The following is a 22,879-nucleotide window of genomic DNA, read 5'->3' as shown; positions in this document are numbered from 1 at the left end:
TTTAAAATGGATAACCAACAAGGACCCACTGTATAGCACAGGGAACTGTCTTCAATGTTATGAGGCAGCCTGGATGGGAGGGGAATTTGGGGGAGAAAAGATGTATATATATACACGAATGGGCTTAGTTGCTCAACTGTGTCTGACTCTTTGCAACCCCGTGGACTGTAGCCCGCCAGGCTCCTCTGTCCATGGGGATTCTCCAGGCACAAATACTGGTGTGGGTTGCCATGCCCTCCTCCAGGGGATCTTTCCAACCCAGGAATCAAACCTAAGTTTCCTGCATTGCAGGTGGATTCTTTACCATCTGAGCCACCAGGGAGCCCATGTATATGTATATGTACGAACGAGTCCCTTTGCTGTCCACATGAAACTATCACAACATTGTTAATTGGCTATAATTCAATACAGCTGGTTCTAAAAGTCTCTGTTCTTGTTTTTAGAGTCTCTCTTTATTGCACTGAGATCTGAGAATGTAGTCTTTACAATTTCTTTTTGCAATTTTAGAACTGTTTTCTTGGTCTTTTGAAAACCAACAAGGAATAATTTTAATATTATCTTCACCTTTTCCCCTTGGACATCACCAAACACTACTGTGCCAGGAGTTCTGACTATGTTTCAAAATAAAGAATCGAAGGAAAAATGTGGTAAAGATTTCCATGTAAAAAGAAAGATGTTACCTGAAACATATCCGTATCTTTATCATGTGTGTACTCAACCACCACAGTCTGATTCCTTGACAGAGTGTACGATATACTGTGTTGACCTTTGCAGCTGATAGCCTGATAGCGAAAGAAAAATATATAAAAATTCATTAACATTTCAACAACTTATCACAACTCTGCTTAGAGTTAAGAGACATCACTCTATCAGCAAAACCCAGCACAAGCTAGTGGTTTCCTAAAGACCAGAGTCTGATCCTGCTATGCCCTGAATTACAGAAGAGTCCACATTGACAAGACTGGATTTACCAAATATTCATCCCTAATAGGAACAATATTTTACTTAAGTCAAATCAAAGTTAATTTACTACTTTCCAAGCCCTGATTTAATCATAGCCCTAAAAAATATATACTTTCTCCATGTTACCTTAACTCAGTAATAGAATTTTTCAGACTAACATGATTTAAATTTTCTTAATTTCACAATAAAACAGGTAACTCAATAACATTTTGTAATGGTATTTTTCCTACATGATAGGGATTATAATGAGAGTAAAACAATCATTGGAAAAAAGTAAATATTCTATTAAAACTTCCATATAATAATGTACTATTTTAGCCAATGATAATTATACTCTGATCTACATCTTATTTAAATCTTGTATAAACAGTTGCTTAATCCAGATAGTTTTTGAGTTAATAAAAAATGTAGCTAAGTTAGTTTCATCTAAGTTTCATCACCTCTTTTTAGACTAGACTAAACATAATACAGTCTTTGGTTCACTGAATCTAGAAACCAATAATACAATATTGTTCTTTTTTCCTCCATAATGATACATTTTACTATATCCTAAGTTGTGGTCACATAGTTTTAAATTTCCAAATTAACAAAAGAAGTTTATTTAAATTCTACTCCAGATTATTTCAATTATACTGTCCATTCCACTTTACCCTAATTTATCTTCATTTCTAATGTTTTACATTAAATAAATAAAACTTTAATAAGCCTATCTATTAAACATTTATTGAATGACACACGGTATGAAGGCCAAGAAAGACTAAACATTTGGAAGTAGCTAGACATATATATAGCACATTAATGAAAATATACTCTGAACATTTACATTTAACTAATACAATTGCTTATAGTAATAAATAGTATAAGATTACAAATCAGCTTTGAAGTCAGCCTGGTTAACCTCATGGTTATTTAATCAGCTGCCCTCAAGAACGTCATCATTGAATTGATGTTTTGTTGTACATGCATCATGAAGATAATGCAAGTATTAGAAATAATAATTTATACATTTAATATTAGGCATCTAAAAAAATACTATTTAGATTACTCAACTCCAGTAATAAGTCACATGAAATCAGTAGTTATTGATATGTGACATTTTTTCAAAGTCAAATTAATAAAGAACTATTTCCAATTAAGATAAATGGATGTTTATAGTTAATTGAAAAAACCCACTTAAAATATTTTACTATGCTCAGTTACAAAATTGATAACCAGGGAGTAATTATTTATACACCAACTTATTTTAGGATTCCTTAAAAAGTATCTATTGCATTTAAGTTTTCCATTTATAAGTACACCAACTCAACTTTTTTGGCACATATGCTAGACAAAATAACTGTAGTTTGCAAATTATCTGCAAAAGAAGGAGTTTACAAATGCCGGAACAGAACGCCTTTTAAAAAGTTGGACATTTTTGTACGAGTAGCCTGGAAGTGAAGCTTCGCATGCTTGAAACATCTTACCTTGAAATCGGTCTGAAGTTTGTATTCTATTCCTTAACATGCTGTAGATTTAACATTTAAACATTTCTTACAAGTTTGCTGGGAAATCAATGCCCAGGAAGACCTGCTGTGCTCACCCCATGACCTAGTGCAGCTTCTGGGCCACTCTGGGAAGTCCTGGAAATAGGCATTTTACAGGCCCTAAGTTGCTTCTGGGCCCAGTTCTTCTAGAGTGTTTTATTCTAAAACTACTCCTGTGACCCAGACTATCACAAGAGAGAATAACGCTATTTATAGGGAGCGTGAGCCCAGTGCCACTCCTGGAAACAGACCAAAACCAGGGGAATCAAAGATCTAGACCAGCCCCTGCCCGAGGGGACCCCAAGGCATTAAATGCTGATTCAGGACACCTTGAATGATGAGTCCATTTAAAGACAAACTACAATTTCAGACTTCCTCCAGTTTCCCAAATGTGGCTATCAATGTGGATCACCAGTCTTAGGAAAAGTGAATGCTTTGAGCATAGGAAAACACATTTTCTGAGACTATTTAATTAAGAAAGTTTTAAACAAGAGCTCCGTTTTGTAAGTCTCTGGATTTAGGGAAGATGGAGAAATGGAAAAAGTGATCCTCCGAGGAGGAACAAGTCCCAGAAGGTGATGAACTCTCCACTGTGGTGGAGATGGCTGAGGAACTTCAGATCCCTGTGACCTACCTAAATCACTTCCTGTCTGGCAGGGGTCTCCTTCTGTGAGTGTTAAGTGGGGAGGGAAGGCATTCCTGCAAAGAGCCCCACCCAATAGGCTGTACCTATAGTGGGGAGAAGCATGGAGATAAGTTGGCCAGGACTTAAGTCCTGGAGAAATAAGTTGGAGATTTAAGCCAGGACTGAGGTTTGGAGCAAAAGGGGGCAAAAACCAGGCCACCTCTGGCCACCAGTGGGCCCCCCAGAAATAATGGAGAGCGTCCACTTGCCTTTGATGCCATGAATCAGGGCTCACTTGATTTTGTCTGTGCATTCGATTCTAGAGTTGGGCCAGACTTGGGGGTTTAAGAGAAGGTAAGAGAGGAGTTTAATAAACCTGGCATTAGTTTTTGCTTTCTCTCTGCATATGAAGCTTTAAACTTTTCTGGGGTTAGAAAAGTACCATTTTCTCAGCAGTAATTTTAATATTTAAGATATGGCTCTCAGAAAGACCGTTTCTAGAAAGTTACAGATTCACTGACTTGAATCAATCATTTCAGGTAATTTGGAAATAAACATTTTCCCCAAGACACCGAGTTGCTTTGAGATCTATTTTAGAAATATCAGAAACAGTAGGTAAGGCTGGCCTTCTCTTGGCACTCAACAGAATTCAGTACAAACACAGTTACTGTAATATAAAGTGATTTCACTACACTCATTCAAACACAGAGACCAAGATCTTTAACATGGTAAGGGGAACCAGCCTAACCAACCTGCCTGGCAGACAATACTGATCTGCCATATTCACTTTTCTATTGTGACGGGGAAGCAAGGTGGCTGACACCGTGTCAGCTTACTATCAGTGCCTCAAAGACAGGTCTGGTCTTCTGTGGTCTCCACCCCCAGCACCGAGAGCATGGCAGGCATTCAGGGAAGGTCGGATGAGTGAATGAACTGCTACAGATTCAAGATGACACTTGGCAGTGTCTTTCCTTGTGTCTTCTCCACCTCTCCTTTACCTTTCACTAGCAAAGGTACTAACACTGACACTCTCAGCTCAAATTTATTACGTGAGAATTTTTTTCAGGTCAAAAAATATCACAATTTGACAATTAAATATTAGACAATTACAGATCCAGAGAATAAAGGATTCCAACTTTATCCAGCTTAGGAAGTTAAGCAGTGCTCAGATGCCCAAACCATGGCCCTTTCCGAGTCAGAACTCTTTCTTCCCAGCTGAAGACCTTTACTTCTTGGCTTTACTCTACTTGTGTCACAGGCTTGGCTCAGCTGAGTTATCCGCTGACATCCAGGCAACAGCTACAGTTGGTTTTCCTGGTTCAACTCCAACTAAATGACAGAGTCCTCCAAGCCTCCAGACTTTACAAAAAAGTTTTTTTTTTTAAAAAAAAAAAAACAACAACAAGGTTCACAATGTCTACAGAATTGTCTTCCTCTTATAAGCCCCTATATACATATATGGTGGTTTAGTCACTAAGTCATGTCCGACTCTTGCGACCCCATGGACTGTAGCCTGCCAGGCTCCTCTGTCCATGGGGTTCTCAGGGCAAGAATACTGGAGTAGGTTGCCATTTCCTTCTCCAGGGGATCTTCCTGACCGATGGATTGAACCCAGGTCTCCTGCACTGCAGGCAGTTTCTTTACTGACTGAGCTACCAGAGAAGCCCTATATACAAGCCTTTAGAAGTCACTTATAAAGATATGTGATGTTGAAGACGACTCTTGAGAGTCCCTTGGACTACAAGGAGATCCAACCAGTCCATCCTAAAGGAGATCGGTCCTGAGTGTTCACTGGAAGGACTGATGTTGAAACTGAAACTCCAATACTTTGGCTACCTGATGCGAAGAGCTGACTCATTGGAAAAGACTCTGATGCTGGGAAAGATTGAGAGCAGGAGGAGAAGGGGATGACAGAGGATGAGATGCTTGCATGGTATCATGGACTCAATGGAGATGAATTTGAGTAGACTCCGCGAGTTGGTGATGGACAGGGAGGCCTGGAGTGCTGCAGTCCATGGGGTCGCGAAGAATTGGACACGACTGAGTGACTGAACTAAACTGAATAAAGATATGTAATATGTAATGATATCAGAAAGAATTCTGCAAGATGCCTAACAAGATGGATTCATGTATTCATGAAAGCTAAAAAGCTTTCAATCAATTTTTTAAAGTATAAGGGAAATAATCTAAGAAGCAGTGGGATTGGTGTTCAATCACAAAGTAAAAGGGAGAAAGCCCAAAGAGAAACTAACTGGTTTCTAGAAAATACTAATTTATTAGAGTTACAATTTAGCCCATTTAATTCAAGCTTTATAAGGCTTCTAAGTGAGACTTGATCAACTGTGTAGGGAGAGAAAAGGATATTCATCACGGAGGCAAACATTGTTGGTTACCTACCTAATGCCTTTCACCCTGCTAGCTGAGCTGGCTGCTTACATAAAAGCCTGAAAATGAAAAGACTACCTCCTCCAGTCTCCTCTAAAGCTAGCACATGGAAAGGTGACCCAATGCTGACCAATGGGACTTGTGAGAAATCTGCTGTGGAGTTCCTGGGTTGGGAGATGTCAAGAGAGAATTCTTTCCTTTTTCTGATAATATAAGAAATGAACAATGATTAAGGGATGGCTGGAGCTGAGATGGCCATCACTTAACATGAAAGGAAGTCCAAAAGACTCAGAGAAGCAAGCTGAGCCCTGACATCTTTGAGCTGAGCCAAATCTGAAACGTATCTGCACCAGACTAGCTGTGAGAAAAATGAAGGGCTTTAGGGTGCTTTCGGTTGGGTATTTTGTTACTTGCAGTGTAAAGCATCATTATATTGTTTAGCCCAAACTTTGTCTCCTCCTGGGTTTCCTAATTCAGTCAAGAGAGTAACCATATTCCAACCAATCATACTTAAAACCTTCATGTTGGGCCTTCCCTAGTGGTTCAGTGGTTAAGAATCTGCCTTGCAATGCAGGGAATGCAGTTTCGATCTCTGGCTGGGGAACTAAGATCCCCTGTGCTGTGGAACAACTAAGCCCATGTGCCACAAGAGTCCCTGTACCGCAATGAAAGATCCTGGGTGTTGCACCTAAGACTCAACGCAACCAAATGTTAAAAAAAAAAAAAGTTTTTTATGTCATCTCTCAGCCCTCTCTTGCCTCTGTTGTCCATATACAATTAATTATTAGTGTCGCTGGAGGAGGAAATGGCAACCCACTCCAGTGCTCTTGCCTGGGAAATCCCATGGACAGAGGAGCCTGGCAGGCTACAGTCCACAGGGTCACAAAGAGTCGGACACGACTTAGTGACTAAACAATAACAAATTACCCTCATACTTAAAATTTAACCGTGAGTCAAAGGCAAGCTCACTGATTTTACTGCATGAAGGTACAGAAAAAATACAAAACAGAACAAACAATGCGCGACATTTCACTTTTTCTCCTCAAATACAAAGTAGCTGTTGGGCAACCAGTAATTGCAAAACTGATTTATTCCCCAAAGGAGTTTTACAACCAGCTCCTTTATAGCCCATAACTTTCTGCTTTGGAGATTGGTGGTATAATCTAATCCATTTTCCCTTGAAGCTGGGCTGCCTGTAGTCACTTACTTGACCAATGTAATGCAGCAGAAATGACACATGACACTTGGAGGCTTGTAGCTTCCCCCTGTTGCCCTCAAACACTTGCTCTTGGCATTCTAAGCCACCACAGAAGACACCTAACTCCCTGGAGGCCACCACACTAGAGGAAGTGTAAGCTACGAGGAGAGTCCTGGAGACTGAAATGCCATATGATGGGAGAGAGGCCATGGAGAAGCAAGACCCAGACATGTGAGTGAAGCAACCACCATGGAAATGGACCCTCTAGTACCAGTTGTCCCAGCACTTGCCTCAGTCAGACACTGCTCACATGAGCCCTTCCTAAATTCCTGACCCACAAAATTATGAACAAAATCAAATGGTTTTCACTAAGCCACCAAGTGTTGCAGTAGTTAGCTATACAACTAATGGCAGCTGAGCCAATCTGTTTTCATGGCCTGCTGGGGCAAGAGCATCTTCTCTGTCTCATGTGACTGATCACATAAGGCATCAAGGTGATGTGTGTGTCCCAGGGCATGGGACAGGTATAGATAAGCACAGTGCATTTACAGAGAACAGGGGTTGTGTTTCTGATGGCACCGTCAAAGGCTCCTGAGTGCATATTAAGAGGTTGGTTGTGGCTATAACAAATATGTATTTTTACTGTGATAATCGTCAGTTATCAGGTTAAAAGAAAGTGAGAGTCACACTGCACACAACACCATCACCCAGACGTCTGCGGGTGTCACTGGGGAAGCTACGATGTCCAACTCTGGCAAATCACACGTATTATGTACACAATTGGGCATGCCTTACTCAACTAGAGTCAGCCTTATTGAAGGGGATGTGATGTGATGTGTGTGTGTGTGAATCTGGGTTTCCAGTGAAAAGAAATTCTCTTTCTTCAAATCCACAGCATACTTCTATTGCTGTATCTCAGAACCAAACGACCCAAGGGTTCGACAATCCCCCTTGTTGAGACGTCCAGGATGCCGATTACTACAGAACTGATTACTGCTCTTTTGCCACACAGCATCAGACTAAATCCAGTGAGTGTGTTTTCGAAAGCAGCAGCAGCCTCTATAGTTTCTCTTCTTGTGAATAGATAGATAATAATGTTTTTGCCTGCCAAAGCAGAGGGCCAGACACCAGGTGTGGCTTAGGCATTGCTGCTGCTGCTGCTAAGTCACTTCAGTCGTGTCTGATTCTGTGTGACCCCATAGACAGCAGCCCACCAAGGCTCCCCCGTCGCTGGGATTCTCCAGGCAAGAACACTGGAGTGGGTTGCCGTTTCCTTCTCCAATGCTTGAAAGCGAAAAGTGAAAGTGAGGTCGCTCAGTCGTGTCCGACCCTCAGCGGCCCCATGGACTGCAGCCTTCCAGGCTCCTCTGTCCATGGGATTTTTCAGGCAAGAGTACTGGAGTGGGATGCCATTGCCTTCTCCGGGCTTAGGCATTAAAGGAGCCTTTTCCAGATAAATCTCAAGTTTTCATCGAGCTGCTCTGAAGAGCTCTGCACCATGTGTCCGAACTTGGTGCCATTCTGTGATGCTGTTCACCACACCCCATCTTTCAGTTTCTAAGGAAACATCTTGCAAAGAAGTTAGAGATGCTCTAACAACCCATCAGATGGGGACGAGCCTAAACATATCCTGAACAGTCTACTCATGGTGCCAGAGACCCGTTCGTCTTTTGGGTCCCACCAAGAAACGTAACATGAGCTTGTGTTCTCTATAGCCTTCTAGACGATGTCCACAACTCGGCACTCTTTAATAAGGCACAGTAGATTAAGTACAGGCTCCCCAGCCATGTTTTAGGCAAGTTTATTTTAAGCTACTTTAACTGTTCATTCTAATTTGTAAGTTAATATTTCAGCCCATTGTACAATTCAAATACATAACTATGCAAAACTATTATTGCCGAAAGGAACTGATAAAATGGAAAAAAACTACATTGACCTTTCCCAGCCATTCTGGTTATAAATACAAACCTTCTGTGATAGGGTGGACTGCTATAGAAACAACATTTTAATTGACATGGAAAAACTTAATAATGGAATCTGTTATGGGGTAGGACTGAACTGGGCCAATGAATGTAACCTTCTTTGTTCAAAAACACCTTCTGATATTTAGAGCAGAAAAGTGCACATTTATGAGCAGATGAATGAGTCTGCTGTGAACTCTGTAGCATATTGGAAATAACTGATGAATGGCTTTACTACCCAGAGCACCGTGTCCACTGTGCCATGCTGGGGCCGTATAGGCGGGGGGTGGGTACTAGAGGGTACCAGCGCATATGGGCACAGTGTAGCTGCCCTATAGGTCTCTGGCATTGCTTTGCCTCATTGCAACATCCACTGATAATCCAGCACATGCCTGAACATGGGGCAAAAGGGAATATTTACGCCAGATGGCTGTCTCAATATGACTACTTGCTTTATCCTGCTGAGCTTCCAAGTTTACATGTACTTTGAAAAGTGAAAGCGTTAATCGCTCAGTCATGTCCGACTCTTTGCAACCCAACCCCATGGACTGTAGCCCATCAGGCTCCTCTGTCCATGGGATTTTCTAGGTGAGAACAGTGGAGCGGGTGGCCATTCCTTTCTCTAGGGAATCTTGAGGAAAAGAGAATAAGACCATATGTGGACACCGCAGAGATCAGTGGCCAGTGGATTCTGATGTTGAGGAAAAAGCCGCACTCTGGGCCCCAGACCTAGATCCTCGTTTTGTCGCTCACCCACTGTAACCATTTCACAGAAGTCGTTTCTTATTACCTTTATAATTTATCAACAGAATGGGTCAATGTCAGTAGCATTCACAACACTGTATTCAAAGCAGAGGGAATGGTGTACAACATGACACTGTCTCTCCTCAAATACAAACCTGTGCTTGGAGCCAGCACTTTCCTGTAGTCCATAACACAAGCTTTAGAGATTACTGTTCCGTTTAGCTTTCAATATATGTTGGACATTGATTGTATTAATTAGAGATAATCCTGGTTTGAAAAACATGTTTTTCCAGAACTAATGACTTTTATGTCAAGCTGACAAGTATAATTAGGCAATAAATCGTCAATCAGTCTGGTTCAGATTGCTACAGGGAAGATGAGATCTCTGCCATCCTTGTCAATTTATGTATAAAATATGCATGAGTGCTATTTCTAAAGAGAGGAGGTGGCTAAAGGGAATTCATAATTTATTTTTGCATTAATATACTCCTTAAAATATTCTATCTTTTCAAGGAGCCATATTTCAAATGAGTGCCCAAACCACGGCTACAATTAGAAAGTCACAAAATGCCTACTTGGATTTCATCAGAATCAACAGTGTTTCATAAAATAAATAAATCAAAATGATAAGCCTAAATCAAAATGATAAGCCTATTTGTTAGAGGCAATGGCGTTGAACTTGGCAGTGGGCCACACCCACGCCCGTCTGGGATTGGCTCACTGAGCTATTCCACAAACCTTGGCAGAGAACCCAGTGCGTGCACAGGGCTGGAGCAGACGCGGTCAATCAATCCAGCAAACACAGATGCCAGAGAGGATGTCTGAGCAGAAGCGTGTTTCTAACTTGGAGTCACTCCTAATTACACTGAAGCTGGATTTGGTCACGGCACCAATCACAGGAGATGACTTGATACAGTTCAGAAAGTATGGCACACTGAGGGCTGTGGGTGGAGAGCTGCGCAGGAACACGCTGATGTGCCTTGTAGCGATCTCTTCCCAGGAACTCATACACCACTTACACTGATGGAAAGAAAACCTCCTTGAGGCAGGAACTCCTGTCTTTTTGAATCAGTCTTCGATTCAGGCAGAATACTGCATGGCTAAAAGTACAGATCAGGCGGGTTTACTACTTGACTGATGACCAGCTGTGGGACTCTACGCAGGTTACTTAAATGCTCCGTGCCTCAGTTTTGTCATCTTACAAGTGCTGGTCCTGGGTCCAGGAAGGTTAGAGCTATCTCAGGGCAAAGATGCTTTAGCGACTTTTATATCCTCCCAGTTCACCACCAAGTGCTGAACGAGGGACAGGTTCAGATCCAAGTCTGTATAAACCTATTAGGCTATCCTAATGTGCAATCCCCGGTTTCCATTACTTTTGTCTCCTGTCTTTTGGAAAATAAGGATGATGTGCAATTTTCCCACAGAGGACACACATCTAGACACATGAACAGGTTACATTACCAACCACATGTGTGCGCTAGTCACCATTAGTGACAGTATATTTCTAATGGTGACTTTGAAAAGGCAGACTTTTCAAAGACATCACCCCACACTGGCTGCATGGCAGCGCCCATGAAGCAGGAGAGGACAAGGGAGGGGTACAGTCCTGATAGCGCAAGGCAGAACTCTGGAGCTTCCCCCCTCTCAAGGCCCACACAGCAGATGTCAGAGCCGCTGACTACCTACATAGTAACGACCACTGTGGTCCCTGGAGAAGGATGGAGGGGGTGGGGGTCACACTTATCTGGTAGGAGACAGAGAAACGGACTTCTAACAAATACATTCAGAACAGCCGTTTGTTTTCTCTGGAACGTTAGATGTGAGAAAGAAGGGATATAGGAAGAAAAGATGAAGATGCAATGTATTTTAAATGCCATGTATTTCAGTGAAAATGAAAACAATGATGAGATACCTCTTTGTTGTACACCTTAAGACTAGAAGAGAGAAACCTAACCGTGGTCTCTCATAACAGGAGGTGGTAAACTTTATGGAGACATATTTAGTCAGTCAATGGACAATGCGTTAAAAGATGGGTGTGAATTTGTCTATTGCAACATCTAATTTACTTATCTGAACATTAAAGTATCTGCATACATAAGAGCTACTTGTCACAGGAGACAAAGCTAATTGAAAGAATGAACCCTAATAAATATGAATTATAAATAACAGTATCTTGCAAAATGACTAGGCTGAATAAGTGAAATTCATTGTTCAATAATTCCATTTACATACTTTTCATAAATAATGCATTTACTGGGTAAAACAAAGTACATCTTGTTTCCAAAGATACACAGGTATCTACCATAAACTATGTGTTACAGGGAGTCACCAGTAAATGCAAGGTCTAATTTGTTGCCATAAGCAGGCAAACTTCCCAGTGCAATAAATTGAATATGACATAAATTGATTTTATACTAAGATATTCAAAGACCCACCATAAAAAAAAAAAAAATTATGTAGGCCAGTTTATCAGTTGTCAAAACAATCCTTTGAGTACTGAAGAATAAAAAGACTAAAATTTACCCTTGCCTCAAAATAAAATATAAAACTCTATTGATTACCTATAGTGAAAAAAGCAAAAGCTCTCATTTAAAAGACATTAAAAAAAAAAATGAAAAGTTGCAGGGGGGGGAGTTCAATTTTTTCCTTCATTTTACTTGGGATTTTATTTTTAAGGCTTGGCCTTGAAAATTTGGCCTTAAAATTTGTCCATCTGCTGAAGAATCTCATTTTCTTCACAGAATAAAACCAGTTGAATAAGGCCACATCACAGTTATGTAGAAATATGAAAATATTTACTCTCAAAAGACAACATTTATCTTGGCAGCTGGTATTTTCAAGATGTTCAGCCTGCTGGAATGATGCAGGTTGCAATCCTATTACACAAAACTTTGAGTAAGACAATGACTGAAGTACATGGAAACATACATGTACCTAACATGTATACCTGCCCCCACGCAAGCCATTCATACATGCTTTGGATGTTCCTCCTCAAGCCTCAATCAACTGAACTTCTTAGAAGGGCCTCTGGTATCTATGTGTCCTTGGGCCATATTCTGAATCTGTTTCTTAACCTGTAAAGTACAATACCTGCATTGAAGAGTTGTTGGAAAACCTTGAATGATGTTTTTAAAGGGCACAGAATCTAGTTCCCAATAAATAATAATTATTATTCTAGTCAGCTATTTTTATGAATAAAACACTCATAATCTCTATCAGATCATTTAATACTTAATTATATAGGGTGCTCCAGATTCTTGATTGTTTTGGAAGGCAAAGAATATTGTTACATGTTGTTGCCTAGTGTGTGTGTGAGTTAAGTTGCTTCAGTCATGTTCGACTCTTTGTGACCCCATGGACTGTAGCCTACCAGGCTTCTCTGTCCATGGGATTCTCCAGGCAAGCATACTGGAGTGAGTTGCCATGCTCTCCTCTAGGGGATCTTCCCAACCCAGAGATCAAACCCACATCTCTTACGGCTCCTGCATTGGCAGGTGGGTTCTTTACCACTAGCGCTACCTGGGAAGTCCCAAAGCTAATATGCATGCAGAGTACCAAATGTTACCAGTGAACAATACGCTCCTTCCGATGCAGCCCTCCAGAGAGAGCACCTCTAGTACTAGTTCCATGTGTATCCTTTTAGGGAAAATCTATGTCTAAGCTAACGCAGCATAGATATCATAAATGAGAGCACACTGTCCACAGCGCTCTGTACCCTGCTTCTCTCACTTGGCAATACACCCTGTACAGTGATCTGTATCACCTGGCTAGTAGTGCTACATCGTTCTTTTTGATGTCCAGATGTAGCTCGATTTATCAATTTTTAAAGTTCATTTAAACATGGCACCCCACTCCAGTACTCTTGCCTGGAAAATCCCATGGATGGAGTAGCCTGGAAGGCTGCAGTCCATGGGGTCGCTGAGGGTCGGACATGACTGAGCGGCTTCACTTTTATTTTTCACTTTCATGCATTGGAGAAGGAAGTGGCAACCCACTCCAGTGTTCTTGCCTGCAGAATCCCAGGGATGGGGGAGCCTGGTGGGCTGCCGTCTATGGGGTCACACAGAGTTGGACATGACTGAAGTGACTTAGCATAGCCTAAACATTTTTCTATTTTACAAGCAATGTTGCAATGAATATCCATGCATTCAATTTGCATACAGGGAAATATATCTAAAAGAGAAATTCCTAGAGAAAATTGCTGGATCAAATGTGCTCTTTTAATATTGATAGTTACTGTCAAACTACTTTGCCTAGAAGTTATACCAATTTAAATTCTCATCCGATGTATTTGAGAGTGTATTTTCCCCACCCTCACCAACACAGAGTTCAAGTGTCATGGTCTGTATTGTAGGATATGTGAAAAGTGGCCTTTAAGCATTTCTATTATCATTACTGAAGCTGAACATGTTTTAAAGTGCTTAAAAGTCATCTCTTTTTCTTTACTATCAACTGTTTATATCTTCTGTCCATTATTCTTTTGGGTTACTGGTCTTTTTCTTTTTGATTTATAGGTACTCTTTACATTATTACCCCCATTGTCTGTGAAAAGAGTTGCCAGTTACCCCACTCAATTGGATTCTGACTTTAATGAACTTCCCTGGGGGCTCAGACTATAAAGAATCTGCTTGCAATGCAGGAGACCCGGGTTCAATCTCTGGGTTGGGAAGATCTCTGGAGAAGGAAATGGCAACCTATTTCAGTATTCTTGCCTGGATAATTCCATGGACAGAGGAGCCTAGCAGGTCACACCCCATGGGGTCACAAAGAGTCAGACACATCTAAGTGACTAACCGAAAAACATGCTTTTTAGAAGTTTATCAAGTGATACATCAATATTTTTTTAATGGTTTCCAAATTTTTACCTCATAATTAGTAAGGCTTTCCTCAATCCCAAATAAAGTGAACAATTTTCCATTTTTTAGTACATTTATGATTTTACTTATGATTAAAAATATTACTTGAACACTTATTTGAACAGTAGTAAGTGGTTGTAAAGATAAGTTTTCTATTTTTAGCATATAAAAGTCATAAAAAGTGCATACCATGCAAAATGTTTTTTTCCTTGTATTTTCTGCACATTTTGTTTAAAGAAAGTGATTCTGTTATTTTCTACATAATGATCACAACTCTTAGGCCTTCATTGGGTTACATCCCTTTTCATTATACAGAAACTGTCTTTGAGTTAATACATTTTTTTTACTCTAAATTCAATCCTTTTTAATATTAAGATGATAACTTCAATTCTTTTTGTTTGCATTTCTTTGATATGCTCCATAATCCTAACACTAATCTAAATAATTTTGTTTTAGATGTGTTTTATATACAGCCTATAACTGGATCACATTTTTCTATGTGATCCAATTCTGTGAATATGTAAGTTTAGAATATTTACATTTATCGATAGATACAAGACATATCTATACTCTGCTTGTATTACTGTTGTTGCCTTTTATTACAGAAACAGCTTTACTAAGGTCTAATTAAGACAGTAAATCGCATCTATTTAAAATGTACAGGGACTTCCCTGGTGGTCCAGTGGTGGAGAATCTGCCTTCCAATGCAGGGGATACAAGTCTGATCCCTGGTCAGGAAACTAAGATTCCCTATGCTGTGGGGCAACTAAGCCCATTTGCCACAGCTAGAGAGCCTGTGTGCCACAACCAGAGAACTTGGCACACTGCAACGACTGAGCCCACTCATTCTAGAGCCTGTGCTCCACAACTAGAGAAGCCCATGTGCTGCAACTAGAGAAAGCCCATGTACCTCAGTGAGGAGCCCAGGTGCCACAACGGAGATCCAGTTCAGCCGTAATAAATAAATGCACAAATCGCTAAGTTTTGACACATTTTGTTGTTCAGTTGCTCAATCGTGTCCAACTCTTGGCGACTCCATGGACTGCAGCACACCCTTCTTCCCTGTCCTTCACCATCTCCCAGAGCTTGCTCCAACTTACATCCATTGAGTCAGTGATGCCATCCAACCACCTTGTCATCTGTTGTCCCCCTTATCCTACTGCCTTCAGTCTTTCCCAGCCTCAGGGTCTTTTCCAATGAGTCATTTCTCCACATCATAAAACCATCATCATCATCAAAATCATGCACCTATCAGTAACCTACCAAAACTTCCTTAACATGCACCTCTGCAATTCTCTTTCCCTTCCAACCACTTCCTCATGCCCAGACAGCCAAGGATTTGTTTTCTATCACTACAGACATTAGATTGCATTTTCTATCATTCTATAGAACTGAAATCTTACATTATGTACTATTTTTAAAATCTGGCTTCTTTTATTTAGCATCATTCTTTTTAGATTGATCCGTGTTGTTGCATGTATCAATAGTTCATTACTTCTTTGCTGAGCAGTATTCTCTTACAGGAATATACTATAATTTTGTTCATCCATTCATCCATTGATGGATACCAGGTTACTAGTTTCTGGCTACTGCAAATAAAGCTATTATGAATATTTATGTCCAAGTGTTTGTATAAACATATCCTTTCATTTCTCTTGGTCAAATATCTAGAAGTGGAATAGCTGGACATATGGTAGGTGTTGTTAAACTTTTAAATAAACTGCCAAATTGGTTGTACATTTTGTATTCCCATTAGCAAGGAATTGTTCCACATTCTGCCAACCCTTGGTATTGTCATCTTTTCATTTCAGTCATCCCTATGAGTGCAAAGTGGTACCTCATTATGGTTTTAATTTGCATTTCTCTAATGAGTAATGACACTGAGAATCTTTTCATGTGCTAATTTGCCATCTATATTTTATCTTTTTTTTGGTAAAATGTTCAATCTTTTGCCTATTAAAACATTAGGTTATTTTCTTAATATTGAATTCGGTAACTCTATATATTCTGAATACAAATCCTTTATCATAAGTATGATTTGCAAATTTTTCTGTCTGGTGTATCCTTTTCATTTTATGAACAATTTCTTTCAAAGAGCAGAAGTTTTCAATCTTGATCAGTTTGTTCTTTTACAAATCTAGTTTGGTCTAAGAAATCTTTGCCTAATCCAAAATTACAAACAGCTTTTTCTCTATGTGTCCTTTTCAGTTCAGTTGCTCAGTCGTGTCTAACTCTCTGCGAGCCCATGAACCACAGCGCGCCAGGCCTCCCTGTCCATCACCAACTCCCTGAGTTCACTCAAACTCATGTCCATCGAGTCAGTGATGCCATCCAACCATCGCATCCTCTGTCATCCCCTTCTCCTCCTGCCCTCAATCTTTCCCAGCATCAGGGTCTTTTCAAATGAGTCAGCTCTTTGCATCAGGTGGACTAAGTTACTGGAGTTTCAGCTTCAACATTAGTCCTTCCAGTGAACACCCAGGACTAATCTCCTTTAGGATGGACTGGTTGGATCTCCTTGCAGTCCAAGGGACTCTCAGTCTTCTCCAACACCACAGTTCAAAAGCACCAATTCTTCGGTGCTCAGCTTTCTTTATAGTCCAACTCTCACATCCATACATGACTATTGGAAAAACCATAGCTTTGACTAGATGGACCTTTGCTGACAAAGTAATGTGTCTGCTTTTTAATATGCTGTCTAGGTTGGCCATAACTTTTCTTCCAAGGAGTGTCTTTTAATTTCATGGCTGCAATCACCATCTACAGTGATTTTTGAGCCCCATAAAATAAAGTCAGCCACTGTTTCCACTGTTTCCCCATCTATTTCCCATAAGTGATGGGACCGGATGCCATGATCTTAGTTTTCTGAATGTTGAGTTTTAAGCCAGTTTTTTCACTCTCCTCTTTCACTTTCATCAAGAGGCTCTTTAGTTCTTCTTCACTTTCTGCCATAAGGGTGGTATCATCTGCATATCTGAGGTTACTGATATTTCTCCCGGCAATCTTGATTCCAGCTTGTGCTTCTTCCAGCCCAGCATTTCTCATGATGTACTCTGCATATAAGTTAAATAAGCAGGGTGACAATATACAGCCTTGACATACTCCTTTCCCAATTTGGAACCAGTCTGTTGTTCCATGTTCAGTTCTAACTGTTGCTTCCTGACCTGCATAGAGGTTTCTCAAGAGGCAGGTCAGGTGGTCTGGTATTCCCATCTCTTTCGGAATTTTCCACAGTTTATTGTGATCCACACAGTCAAAGGCTTTGGCATAACAAAAAAGCAGAAATAGATGTTTTTCTGAACTCTCTTGCTTTTTCGATGATCCAGCGGATGTTGGCAATTTGATCTCTGGTTCCTCTGCCTTTTCTAAAACCAGCTTAAACATCTGGAAGTTCACGGTTCACCTTTTAGAAGTTTTATATTTAGGTCTATGATTCATCCTAAGCTAATTTTTTTACATGATAAAAGGAATGGATAGAAGTTTGTATTTCTGCATATGGTCCAGAATCACCTGTATAAAAGGGTATCTTTTTCAATTAAGTTGCCTTTGCACCTGTACTGAGAATCAGTTGTCCATATACGTGCAGGCCTATTTTTGGACCCTATTCTGTTGATCTATTTATATATCTTTATATTAATACCACATTATCTTAATTATTATAGCTTAAAAAAAGTCTTGAAAGGGACTCCCCTGCAGTCCAGTGGTTAACAGTGGATATGATCCCTGGTTGGGGAACTAAGATCCCACATGCCGTGTGGCATGGCCAAAAAGTCTTGAAGTCACTTAGTGTGAGTATTCCAATTCTGTTCTTCTTATTCAAAACTTTTGGTGTTTTCAGGTTTTTGCATTTTCAAGTAAATATTAGTTTCTTTTTTAAAAAAGTCTGTTGGAATTTTGATAAGGAGTGTGTTGAATTTACAAATCAAGTTGGGAAGAACTGAAATCAACACTGAATTTTCTGATCTATGAACACAGACTTTCCCTTCATATATTTGGAGATGTGGTTCATGGCAATGTTTTGTAGTCTTTAGTGTGCACATCTTGCACATCTTTTGTTAGCTTCATCCTTAAGTACAGTTCATTCCTGTTATTCACCAGAGTTATATTCTATAAAGTTGTGACAAACACGGAATTTGTGAATACCTAGGAGAAATGCAGGATAAGGCTGCTGTGAGTCTTGGGTCACAACATTTTTGTCCGTTGATCAACATATAACCTTGTTTTATATGGGTTTCTGTTTAAAGATGCCTGGTTTAATATATACTTCTCACAAATAGTTCATTGTCCAACACGCAGAGTGTCACCTTGTTCAACCTCAAGTGGCAACTCAAATTTTTCATCATATGCTGCACATGCCTACAAATGGCTGTGAATGTGCCATAAGTATTGGTTTGGGATTACCAATAAATTCTAGTAAGTGAATGTGCAAATATGGCACCTGCAAATAATGAAGGTCAACTGTATTTTCCATTTTTGATGCTATTGTAAGTGGTATTTTTTAAAAAAATTCAACTTCTGAGCTTCTGTAGTGTCTTAAAAAAATCTTGCACATTATGGCCTGTGCTTTCTTTGCCTTATGTTCTGTATTTTATATGATTGCTTAGAAGGGTTATATTTCTTTCCTTGTGTTACTTTTATGTATATAACTATGTAAATATGGTTGCACTCATTAACTCTCTAATAAGGGCAATGATAAATGAGAGTATTTTCATTTCCTCTCTACCATCCTCCCACACACACTTTTAGTTGATTTTACAATGTTTACTGCTGTTTGCTTTTGAAAAAACCATTGAATATACTTATATCTTTCTGTTTTAAATGATAGTTTTTATCTCCCAGCTATAAAATCTGAGGATATTAGCATGCATACACTTTCCACCTTTTCTCCTCTGCCTCTCTCATCTTTTATTATTTGTTATTTCTACATTGTAGAATTTATAACATTTACATTCTGTTCTGTGACAAGTCACTTTTACTTTATTCTAGATGGACATGAGTTTGAGTGAACTCTGCGAGGAGGTGATGGAGAGGGAGGCCTGGCATGTTGCAATTCATGGGGTCACAAAGAGTCGGACACAACTGAGCGACTGAACTGAACTGAGTCCTACAGAGAGTGTTTAATTCAACATTTAGGTGTTAGTCTCTTTGCCAACAATTCTCCACTCACCTCCTATTTGGCTGAAATTTGTCTTCTAGTAATTTCTTCAGTGAGGGGTTATAAAAATTCTACATCTTGAGTTCAAGCAGGTTTAACAATATTTGTATAAAATAAATTTGGAGGAAGTAAAGAAATCTTGGGTCACTAGATGATGAAGCCCTTGGGCAAAAGAATCTAAGCATCTAGCATAGTGCAATAACCTTTCAGACAACCCCCAGATGAAATGTGTCACGGATAAAAATGGATGAAAGATCTTGTACACAAAAATGTTTTCCTCTGTGCGTATTCTATCTTAAGACTTTTACAATCTGGCTATATTTGGTAAGAATATCATCCAAAGAAATCAGGGATATTATATAATAGAAGAATCAAATGGGGATGACAGCACTGGGGCATAATGTGACAGTGGAAAGAATGTCAGGTCAGGAACAAGTCAGTTTGACGGTCAGCCCCAACACCAACTAATGGAGTCCTTCTGCATATTACAAAAACCTTACAAATCTGGTAAAACAGGAAAGCAGCAGCACAGCATGCCGCTTTCCATTCTAAGGACACATTCCATGTAGTCATGTACAGACATGAGAGTTGGACCATAAAGAAGGCTGAGTGCTGAAAAATTGATGCTTTTGAATTGTAGTTCTGGAGAAGACTCTTCAGAGTCCCTTGGACAGCAAGGAGATCAAACCAGTCAGTCCTAAAGGAAATCAACCCTGAATATTCATCGGAAGGACTGATGCTGAACCTCCAATACTTTGGCCATCCGATGCAAAGAGCTGACGTACTGGAAAAGACCCTGATGCTGGGAAAGATTTGAGGGCAAGAGGAGAAGAGGACAATAGAGGATGAGATAGTTGGATGGCATCATCGAGTCAATGAATATGAATTTCAGCAAACTCCAGGAGATAGTGGAGGGGGAGCCTGGTGTGCTGGCAAAGAGTCAGATGACTCAGTGACTGAAAAACAATAATAACAGGGAGAAATATCATTACCATCCTCTACCCAACCTCAGCTATTATTAAAATTGTTTACATTCCTTCAGAAATTAAGGGCTAAAGGACAAGGATAGGGGGTAAGGGACATCACGGAGGAAACAGTTTGATGTGAAAAATCTGTAGATACTCCATTTATACATAAGAAATCAATGGGAAAGTAAAATGGCTTGATATTGAATGCATTGGGGAATCAGATCTGATTTGATTATTAAGTCAATAAGATTACTACCACTGATGAAAAGATCTATCCATGCAGTAGATAACACAATGTGTATTCCTTGGGTGATGCTGTGGAAGGAAACTCTGAGAACTGCAGCTAAAAATGAGCAGGGTCAATGCTGTGTTATTACACTTGCTGTCCAGCTAAAGGAAGACAGATGAAGGGACAGATCTGCCTAAGGAAATTTGCCTGCAGACCGCTGCTTAAAATAAACCAGCTTTTATTCAATGATCTGTGGTGACATAAATGGGAAAGAAATCTAAAAAAGAGCAGATATATGTGTATGTATAACTGATTCACCTTGCTGTACAGCAGAAATTAACACAACATTGAAAACAACTACACTCTAATTAAAAAAAAACAAAACACAGCTCTGTCTCTAATACTTCTGGGGAAGAGAGAGAATATAAATATATTCAACAAACAAATGCATTGCTATCTAGTGGATGAAGCCTTTGCTGAGGGGGAAACCCTACAGACTGTCGTTTAGTCACTAAGCTGTACCTGGCTCTTTGTGACTCCATGGACTGAAGCCTGCCAGACTCTGTCCATGGGATTTCCCAGACAAGAATATGGGAGTGGGTTGCCATTTCCTTCTCCAGAGGATCCTCCCTACAGAGGTCAAACCCAAGTCTCCTGCTAGGCAGACAGATTCTGAGCCAAGAGAGTCTACCACTGAGCCACCTGGGAAACCCAACCCTACAGATGCTAACTATCAAAAGCAACTTTTCAAGAATAACCTATGTGACCAGAGCAAGTCTCATTTATGGTACTAGGAAAGTCAACACCCTTCAGCCATATATTTATATGTTAAATTCAATTAGGTTAGCAATCAACATGCATAAAATTCTCTGCTTGAGTACAACTCTAAAAAAAGAAATTCAAAATAGATTTGTAAAATAAGAAACATCTGCACCTTAGTAACCAACATAGTAATGATTTCTGCATATACACTGCTTTTTCAAGGTAGAGCATTCTCATACATATTATTTTACTTGATCATCTGGCACACACAACCACTACAATGTAAACATAACTGTCCCCATTTTGTGAAATAGGAAAACTGACTTGGGGAGAGTAAGTTATTTCCTTAGTGAATGAGTGAGCCTACACTGTATTGCAAACTCCCTTCATTATACTTCATTGCTTTATAGAAAAACAATTTCCAACTTTGGGGGAGGGCATTTATATCAACTTTCATAATCATATATGATTTATGAGATCATAGTCTGGCAAATCACTTCAAAAGCAATGCAGTTCAGTGACCTATCAAATCTTTCCATTATTAGGAACAAAGAACCATAAGTGACAATGAGATGAGAACCAGAAAAGTATGGCATCATGCAAATAAAATGTTAAGAATGAGTTACAAAAACAAGAGATGATCAAAACTGGGGCAGAGAGATTAAGAAGCAGAAATCAGGGAGGACAATGCATATAAATCATTTGTGCAATCACAGTGTTATAGGTTAAAATTATTAACACAAGTTTAAAGAAAGGCATATTGTTCAGAAGTTTCTAGAATCTCCTTGACAGCATACCACTCTTATCAATACCATCTAGTCCAAATAAGTGTTGAACTTGAATAGCCTGGAATGCTTTGTGGTGTCTAGAAATCTATTTCCCTGTAGTCAGAACATTCAGGTAAAAAACAAACAAAAATCTCCAATCCCCATAGAAGAGACCCTCAAATATGTAGAGACAGGCAGTTTGTACCTCACCTTCAGTATTCCTTCACTTGGTGAAACATCTTTCATTACTTCTGTTTTCCCTTCAAAACACATGACTTCAAATCCCTTTCCTCTCCTGGCTATCCTAATTTGAACACAGACCTGTCTCTTTACATTCATTTTGAAATATCCGTAACAGAACATAACAATCTACATATGGGCTGATGAGAGCAAGCAGGCAACCCTGCTTGTACAGCTTCAGCATAAGACTGTTGGCTTCTTGAGGTACTCATCATACTATTTACTCACACTAGGAGTATCATCAAGCCCTCAAATTGTGTTTATGAAAATCTGTTTCACATACTTTTAAAAATCAGCTGAGTATAATTTACATTTTAAAAAGTTTACCAATTTTAAGTGCACAATTTGATGTGTTTTGACAAATAAATACAGTCATGTAACCATCTCTTCAATCAAGATACAGAACAGTTCTAGCAAGCCAAATAGTTCCCTCATTCGTCTTTGTAGCCAATTCTCTTTTCCCCTGCCCCAAGAAGCGCTGATCTGCTTTCTGTCATGATAGT

At 39.7% G+C, this 22,879-nt stretch overlaps 1 protein-coding gene across 11 annotated transcripts in view; it reads right to left on the bottom strand.

The window, feature by feature from the left end:
* The window catches only part of PELI2 (pellino E3 ubiquitin protein ligase family member 2), a 194,595-nt gene that overhangs the window by 25,979 nt on the left and 145,737 nt on the right, over positions 1–22,879 (bottom strand). For 10 of the 11 annotated variants that reach the window (XM_055538140.1, XM_055538137.1, XM_055538143.1 and 7 more), the window contains one exon: positions 681–782. The exons of the other annotated variant lie outside the window; for it this stretch is intronic. In XM_055538140.1, the coding sequence (XP_055394115.1) occupies positions 681–782 (102 nt within the window). The remainder of the gene's footprint in view (positions 1–680; positions 783–22,879) is intronic. 11 annotated transcript variants of the gene reach the window in all.

This window comes from Bubalus kerabau, chromosome 10, assembly GCF_029407905.1.
Source record: "Bubalus kerabau isolate K-KA32 ecotype Philippines breed swamp buffalo chromosome 10, PCC_UOA_SB_1v2, whole genome shotgun sequence".
Lineage (NCBI taxonomy): Eukaryota > Metazoa > Chordata > Mammalia > Artiodactyla > Bovidae > Bubalus > Bubalus kerabau.
Note: the sequence above shows the minus strand (reverse complement) of the source record. Positions and strands in the feature narration are given on the sequence as shown.